Source organism: Plecotus auritus, assembly GCF_963455305.1.
Source record: "Plecotus auritus genome assembly, chromosome: 3".
NCBI lineage: Eukaryota > Metazoa > Chordata > Mammalia > Chiroptera > Vespertilionidae > Plecotus > Plecotus auritus.
The window spans coordinates 41173839-41183164 of record NC_137772.1 but is presented as its reverse complement, the minus strand read 5'-3'; the positions used below and the strand labels follow the sequence as shown (position 1 = coordinate 41183164).

At 39.2% G+C, this 9326-nt stretch overlaps 1 protein-coding gene across 4 annotated transcripts in view; it reads right to left on the bottom strand.

Moving 5' to 3' along the window:
* Window positions 1–6500: 6500 nt before the first annotated feature.
* NALCN (sodium leak channel, non-selective) overlaps window positions 6501–9326 on the bottom strand; it is a 314423-nt gene continuing 311597 nt past the window's right edge. For all 4 annotated transcript variants that reach the window (XM_080660974.1, XM_080660971.1, XM_080660973.1 and 1 more), the window contains one exon: window positions 6501–8148. In XM_080660974.1, the coding sequence (XP_080517100.1) occupies window positions 7955–8148 (194 nt within the window). In that variant the 3' untranslated portion in view covers window positions 6501–7954. The remainder of the gene's footprint in view (window positions 8149–9326) is intronic.

Here is a 9326-nt window from a genome sequence, read left to right as displayed (position 1 = left end):
CACCCGCTGACAGCGTGGAGTGATTGGGGCTAGTGCAAGCAGCAGGTGAGAGTAGGGCCTGCACCATCAGTGGGTGCGAGTGACAGCTGCTGCCCCAATCACCCCTAAGGAGCAGGGGGAGGTGGAGAAGCCCTCAGGGGTGCTCAGGGTCAGCAGCCACCACTCGTACCTGCTGATGGCACTGAGCGATCAGGACAGGTCCCAGGTGCCAGCAGTGGGTGCAAGCAGTGGCACCAGCGCTGACAGTAGGAGCGAGCACTGGGTGGGAGCAAAGAATTTTCAGTAACCACCAGAGGCTTGCTCCAATAACAGCAACCAGCACCCTGCCTTGGTCTGGCGCCCCCCTCACCTGCTCCACCATCCTGCCACAGCTGATGCCTTCCATGTTCCTCACTCTGCCGCCTGCTGTCGACGCCTGCCATATGTTGCATGTGCCCCCTGGTGGTCAGCATATGTCATTGCAACCAGTTGTTCCACTGTTCGGTCTATTTGCATATTGGGGTTTTATATATATAGATGTCTCCAAAGTAGAAATTTGAGTGCCTAAGATGATGCAGATAATTCAGGTCAAAAGTTCCCTTTCTCTAATATAATTTATGGGTGCAATTCTTTTCCTTGAGATCTTGGCTAAAGAAGAATTTTCTATAAAATGTTACTCTGCTATTTCTGACCGTCCCTGGTCAAATTACTGATTTGTTATTTTAGATGGTTTTGACATGGCTTAGAATGCAAAAGTACCACCATTAATATGCATTTATTTACAGAGAACCCATGGGCCCTAGCCCATTTCTGTACCTACAGGTGGGTTTGATCTAATTTAAATGCTAAACATCTCAGTGGCTAGTCAGGCATTAGGAACACTACTAGGAAGGATGCATCAAAACAAGTGTTCCCACTTAATGTTATTTTGGGATCACCGACCACATCTATAGAAAATGGAGTGACAAATATCAATTTGTGAAAAGAACACAATGAAGCTACATAATTCCTCTTTAGGTTGGTTGATTCTGTAACCAAGCCTTAAAAATTGACATTGGCATTGTACCACTGCCTGTGAAGAGAGAATGAGAAAGAACTTCAAATCTGTCTCTAAATAAACCATCTGTGGCTTAATTCAATGGAGAATGATGCCAGCTGTCTTACCATTTAAATGGGATTTAGATGTTTACTAGGCATGTTACAAGATAATTTTTAAGTTGAATGGGGGACATATAGCATTAGGGCAAAATAATAAAGTATTACATTTAAAACAGGTAAACTGCCATTTGTGACAACATGGATGGAGCCTGAGGGCATTTAAATGAGATCAAACCCACCTGAAGGCACAGATGGGCAAGGGCTCATGGGTTCTCTGCAAATCCTATATAATAAAAGGCTAATATGCAAATTGACCAAATGGCAGAACGACAGGCCGCTATGATGTGCACTGACCACCAGGGAGCAGACACTCAATGCAGGAGCTGCCCCCTGGTGGTCAGTGCACTCCCACAGGAGGAGCGCTGCTCAGCCAGAAGCCGGGCTCATGGCTGGCACAGCAGCGGTGGCGGGAGTCTCTCCCGCTTCCGTGGCAGCGCTGAGGATGTCCGACTGCTGGCTTAGGCCATCAGTCGGACTTCCCCCGAGGGGTCCCAGACTGCAAGAGGGCACAGGCTGGGCTGAGGGGACCCCCCCCCCCCACCCGAGTGCACGAATTTTGTGCACCAGGACTCTAAAAAGCATATATTAATGGTGGTATTTTTGCATTATGAGCCTTGTCAAAACCATCTAAAATAATAAATTAGTAATTTGACCAGGATGGTCAGAAATAGCAGAGTAACATTTTATAGAAAATTCTTCTTTAGCCAAGATCTCAAGTAAAATAAGTCAGAGAAAGACAAATATCATATGATCTCATTTACATGTGGAATCTGAAATCAAACAAACAGACAAACAAAAACCAAGCTCATAGATACAGAGAACAAATTGCTAGTTGCCAGAGGTAGGGGTGGGCAAAATGGGTAAAGGGGGTCAAAAGATACAAATTTCCAGTTATAAAGATATAAGTCATGAGGATGTAATGTACAGCATGGTGGTTATAGTTAACATTTGAACTAGATGTATTGCATATTTGAACATTGCTAAGTGAGTAAATCTTAAAAGTTCTCATCACAAGCAAAGAAAATTATAACTATGTATGGTGACAGATGTTACCTAGACACATTGTGGTGATCATTTCACAATATATACGAACACTGAACCATTGTTGTACACCTGAAACGAATATAATGTGATATGTCAATTATACCTCAATTAAAAACAGTAACAACAACAACAAAAATAAACACAAAACCAGGTGAACTGGTCCAATATAGAAAGCAAGCAGATACAAAAGCATAATTTAAGGGTAGCATGGGAATTGTTTTGCTATTTCAATTAAGCAACTTGCTTTTGGGGTCAGGTGACAGGATGTATTTTAAAATTTTAGTAAGATACACACAACAACATTTATTTGAACTATTTTTAAATGTATAGTTCAGTAGTGTTAAGTATATTCACATTGTTGTGCAATGAATTTCAAGAACTTTCAGATTTTGCAAAATTGAAGCTCTATACCTATTAAACAATTACTGGCCTTTAGTACTTGGCCACCACCATTGTATTCTCTGTTTCTATGAGTTTTACTACTCCTGATACTTCATATAAGTGGAATTATACAGAAATGTTCCTTTTGTGACTGGCTTATTTCACTTATCACAATGCCCTTATGGTTCATCCATGTTGTAACATGTGTCAGAAGTTCTTTCCTTTTTAAGACTGAATACTATTCCATTGTGTTCATATACATTTTGTTTATCCATTCATCATCCATCAGTGGAGATTTGTGTTTTGTTTTTCACCTTTACGCCATTGTGAATAATACTGCCATAATAAATAGGAATGTATGTATAAAAATATCTCTTTGAGACCCTGATTTCAATGTGTTTTTTTTTGAATCAATACCCAGAAGCAGTATTGCTGGGTCAAATGTAATTGTATTTTAAATTTTTTGAGGCAACTCCATAATTTTTTCTTCACAGTGGCTGCACCCTTTTACATTCCTACCAAAAGTGTGCAAGGGTCCCAATTTCTCCACATCCTCACTAACGCTTGCTATTTTGTTTTTTTCTTTTGTTTGTAGTATTTTCTTTTCTTGATAACAGCCATCGTAATGAGTTTTAAATCAAGATGTAATTTTTGGAGGAGGTAGTATGGGAGTGAGACTGCATGAAAGTAAGAAGCTGAGCCAAGCTGACTGGGAACATTTCTGGCTGTGAGTCTGCAGGCTGCACACAGGGATTAAAGGTATCAGTGTTTTGATGGCTGTCTCTTTCCACGTACTGACTCAGAAAAGTGGACTACTAACTCTGGGAACACAGATCTTATGCGTTTGTGGGCTTCTGGAAAGGGAGAAAATTCAGAGTTGAATGTCCTGGCTGGAGTCTGAGCATGCTCAGGACTCATCAGTTTTGTTCTTTGAAAGGCTACTCTAATGTGCACCACTGTCAGGGAGACAGACTGTATGGGCTGAATTGTGCCCCCTGAAATTTGTGTATTAATGTCCTCACATCCAGTACCCCAGAATGTGACTTTATGTGGAGCTAGGGCCTTTAAAGAGGTGACTGAGTCAAAATGGGGTCATATGGGTGGGCCCTAATCCAATATGACTGCTGAATTTATAAGAAAAGGAAACAAAGACACATACACAGAGGGAAAACTGTGATATGGGAAGACTGTGTGAAGACACAGGAAAAAGATGACTATCTGTTAGCCAGAGAGAGGCCTTAGTGGGAACCAACCCCGCCAACACCTTGATTATGGACTTGTAGACTCCAGACTGTCAGACAGTAAATATTGGTGTTTAGCCACTCAGTTGGTGGTATGTTGTTGTGGCCCCCTAGGAAGCTAATCCAGACCCTCAGACCTCCCTTCTTTTCTATATTCACTCCTTACATGGCCTCATCTAGTTCATGGCTTTAAATACCATTTCTATGCTGATGCTTCCAAAGCCAAATCCCTCTCTGTGGACTCCCAGCCCATCTAGTCAACCACCATATTTACAGTCTCCTCATGGAAGTCTAACAGACATCTTCAATTTAACATGTATTGATGTATTATATAAGCCCAACCAACTCATGCCATAGTTAAAACAGACTCTACTTCTAGTTTTTTACCAGCTCTTTACAATTTTTCAGTAATGTTCCCTTGTTCTTGTTATGAACGACAGCAGCCCACAACTTTTCTGCTCACCCTTGGATATTAGGAATATTCAATAGTTACCTTAAGATAGAAAATATAGTCTCATTCAGAAATTGGAATGGTCCAACTTGATTTAATGTCAGAACTTTTCTCAGGCCTGATTTAAGCTGGAAACAGCTGTGGTAGACAGAAAAATGATTTGCTTGACAATAGGTCAACTGGGGATTCTGGTTGGAAGGTTAGCTAGTGAAGATTTGGGATATGTTATACATCAGCTCAGACTAAACCCACCTAGTACATTTTGTGAACCTCTCAGGTAAATGAAGTGAATAAATCCACCTCTTCTGTCTTTTTAGAAGCAAGAAGCCAAATTTTGATTCAAAGGGGATATGAAACTCATCCAAGACTGTACAAGATGTAACCAGTAAATTCAGGACTTGAAAAATCTGTTGAACTTCAAAGCTCATGAGCTTTGATCTATGCTAGTGTTTTTCAAACTGGGTTTCTTGGAGCACTAGGATAGTCCAGGCCATATATGGGGGTTGGAGGTGTGTTTTTTTTTTTTGGGGGGGGGGTTTGTTTTAATTTTCTAGGGCTGCTGTAACAAAATACTACAAACTGGGTGGCTTAAATCACCAGAAATTTATTATCTCACAGTCCCAGCTTTGGAGGCCACAAATTCGAAATCAAGGTATTGGCCCCTGTGGGCCATGCTCCCTCCAACGCCCTTAGGGGAGGACCCTTTCCTTCCTCTTGCAGTTTCTTGTAGCAGCATATCTCCAATCTCTGACTCTGTCTTCACATGGCTGTCTTCCCTCTGTGTCTCGGTCTTCACGTGGCTTTTTCCTTCCTGTGTGTCTCTCTCGTCTTCTTAATATGGACACTAGTCATATTGGATTAAAGGCCCATGTGACTCTGGTATGATTTCACCATAACTTAATGCATTACATCTGTAAAGAACCTATTCCCAAATAAGGTGACATTCACAGGTAGCAGGGGTTAGAATTTCAGTATATATTTTGGAGAGACTCACTCAATCAATATCAGGGGTGAGAAGAGGCCATGTGAGTGGGTTCTCATCTTCACCCCAATTTCAACTAGGGTTGCCTGCTTTTGCCCAGTTAGTATTTTGGAATCCCTTGAAGTACTTTGCTTGAAAAAGAGTGCCACTGCTAAGCAATGTATTAAAAACCACCTATCTACGTACAGTATGTCACTTCGTACAAAGAAACAGGCAAACACATCATTCATCTGGCTGCAGAAACGGCTCTTGCTTCACACTTTATAACTCTTTGTTTTTCTTCTACATATCCTGTCTTATTCATCTTGGGCAGGGCATAAATGGCCAGTGCCTGCTGGTGGGTGTTGCTCTCAAACCGCCACTGAGAATAGGGTGAATGGCATCGGTCTGGCCATTCTCTCCATCCTTGTTCCCTCTGAGTCCCCTTGAATTGCCATGTGTGCCATGCATGTGTGGTCTGTTCCTCTTGGGGGCTCTGTGTCAAGTATTCCATCGCTTATGCTTTCTGGTGCCTTTGGAAACGACAGCCTCCTTTAATTAGAGGCAGTAGGTAGCACGATGACAGGATTAGTATCAGTGTCTGGCCTCCCTAAGGGCCAGGGAGCATTGTGGCCAGTTTTCCATCTGCACAACCAGACTGTTATATGTTTATGAAAAATCAAGGAGAAGGTGGCAGTTTCTTTTTCTCGGCTTGCAGTCTGCTCTACCGGCTTCAGGAAAATAGTGGAGATGAGTCCCATGGGAATTGTTTGCCTGTTTCACTTCACTGAAAATATAGGGTGCTGTGGCTTTAAATGCATTGCTATTCTGCCCCTTGCTTCACTGCAGAATGAACAACAGTGATGTTCTGCTGAACATCATTTACAGACGTTTTAGGAAGGGCTCAGCAGTTTTGTGAGAATGAAGCCGTATTACTCTAGTGTAATGAGCCAAAAGAGAAAAAAAAAAATCTGGTTTTCATGCTTTAGGAAAGATCCAAGCCCTGGCCATGTCACATCCTTTTCTGCTTTGTTATGGGTTTGGAAGGTGCAGGGTATTCACTTAGCCTATGGGCACAAATGTGAAAGGAACTTAGAAGCTAAGCTGGAATGAATATCAGGGATAGAGCTTTTGTTAACTAATTATAGACAGAATATTCAGAAATAGAGAGTTTGCAAAGTGTCAGCAATCTGGTGCCCCTAACAATAAGTCCCCATTCCCCACCCCACCCCCGCAAATACAAAAAGGGTTTAGAAATGATCATCAACTCAAAGAAAATTCTTTTACAAATTCAATGTTTATTTCATTTTATTATGTACGAAAAGTAAGTGCCAAATGAACATAAAATGAAATAAAATCCTTTCAGCTGCACTGACTTTAATTGGCCATTATCTGATAATCACAATTAATCATAGAAACAATAGACTGTCACCACAATGTTAAAATTGTTATACAGAAAGATTGTGATATTTGGCTATTTGAAGAATGTTACACAAGAAAAATAAACCCATTTAAGAAAAATAAATCATAAAGCAACCGGGGTGGGGTGAATGTTCAGAGGATACTGAGATAATCACTCCATTAAAAAAGAGAATCTACACAGCAAATCTTCAATCAAGAATAATGTAGTCAAAGCCCAAACTCACATCTGGTTGGCTGACTCAGCCTAAGTGAGCCAACAGTAATCACTTTGCATTTTAATTTTCCCACAGAACACAAATACAGTTGGGGTGTGGAATAAACTGTGAGTTCAGAGAAGATTTTGCAGAGTATCATTATTTCCATAGGAGAGTCTGGTAGCAGGGGAGTCATCTGGAATTAAGGACAGCAATGGTGTGTTGTGACCAACTCATAATTTCTTTGCTGATTTATGGCACAATGGACATATTTTGGGTAAAAAATAAAGCCAATGATGGCATCACACATGCAAAGATTTTTTAAAATAAGCTGAATTGTTTTACTCTTTTTTTCTAAACTCAATTATTCAAATACTTTTTAAGAAATTCAACATCTTTCCATAACTATGTCTCTCAAGTGACTTCTGTAAGGTTTGTTTTAAATCATTTAGAAACATGTGTCAATTTCTTTGTCTGGTACCTGCACACCCAATTCTCCTGGAAGAGGCAACACTTTCATTGGAGTGACTGAGGACAGAAATTGATTTGTTCTGACCTCTAAATATCTTGTGTATATATTTTTAAAAATAATACAAGAAAAAGAATATACTTTTTAAAATTCAAAATCTGTAGTTTGTAAAATTATTAGCATTTTAGCATGAGCTCAGTGCTGACCTTTTCAGATCAATTATAAATAATAAATTCCCCGAAGAGAAATATTTCTAGTGGAAGTGGGAAAAACATGAATAAAGCTATAGCTCCTGTACCATATATATGAGCCACTTTGGGCTTAGCACACTTTCAGGGGTGGTAATAATATATAAGAGCACATATGAATATATACCTTAGTTTACATAGACAGAATATATAGAATTTTTGAACAATCTACATCTGGTGTTGGTATAGTTTCTAATATTTCTAATACTGCCATTATGCAAATTGTCTCAAACTCATGGTAATAACCCATCATTTGCACAATTCTGACAGACCAGTTTTTATGCCTTCCTACGCAGGACAAATTGGAATTCAATTATGTATCAGTTATGGATTACTGACTGGACAATGGAGGAAAATATTAGAAAGTACTTTTCACCATTAGACTACCATCTGCATTGATTTCCACCTAAATATCCAGAAGGTCATCTCCACTTTCGTCACTCTCCACGGTCAGCTGCCGGGTCCACCACTTCTTAACTTCAGAACCACAGGAAGCTGTGTCAGTCATGGGGTTCATTTTGCACACTACAGATTTCATGGTTGTCCGCCCTCCAAACCGTAAGTTGACTGAAGACACTGAGTGGCTTATTGGCTTTGGTGCTGTGGAATTAACCAAAATCCTATGAGCAAAATGGTGTTTTACTGTGTTGTAAGTCATTCCTGAAAAACCATGATATTCCCATCTACTAGTAATGCTTTTGATGAACAAGTCCTATCCTTTTGAGTATGAAAAGATGTTGAGTATGAAACCTTTTCAGCACTGGATTCTTTATATTCATAACGGACTTTAAAATTATGTTCATGGACAACTAGTAATAGCATTTGAAAAAAAAATGCTGCTTGCCTCTTGCATTTTGAGATAATTACAAAAACAAAAAAAATTTAAAAGTTCCAATTTGGGCAAATATGTGTCATAGAAATATTTGTGAGTCAGTGCTCATTAGTATTATACATATAAAAAAACAAAAGAAAAAGAAGAACTGTAATGGATAGTAAGTGGAGAGGAAGGAATGCAAAAGGTATGAAAAGAATGTGGGTAAATACTTTTTTGGGGGGAAACAATAAATTGAAGTATAGTTTCAGTAAAAAAAGAATGGTTTTGGAAATTATTTAAAATTTGCTCAGGTCATTCATCCTTCCAATCCATGAATCTGACTGAAGCAGAGTGTCTGAAGACTTTGTTGACACACTCATGGCTTTGGGATTCCACAGTTATGGTTTTGGGTCCCATTCTGTGACCTGTGGATGTAACTAAAGGCAATTTCATGTCTTGAAACCCATTTCCTCAATTGTAAAATGAAGAGAATGCAAGTTTTTTCATTGGACTATTGTGATAATTAAAATAGATTAAATGAGATGACCTAAGAAAATGTATAGCAGAACTATCATATGATCCAGCATTCCCACTTCTGGGTATATTTATTTGAAGGAAATAAAATAATCATCTTGAAAAGATATCTGCACTCTCTTGTTTATAGCAATGTTATTCACAATAGTCAAGATATGAAAACAACCTAAGTATCCTTCAATTAATAAATGGTTAAAGAAATTGTGATATATAAATTGTGATATATAAATTGTGATAACTAAATATTATTCAACCTTAAGAAAGAAATCCTGCAATTTGCAACTCAAAGGGTACAAAGTTGTCGTTATGTAAAATGAATAATTCTGGAGATCTAATGTGAAGCATAGTGACCATAGTTAATAAGACTGGACTGTATACTTGAAATCTGCTAAGAGAGTAGATCTTAAGTATTCTCACCTCAACCAAAAAA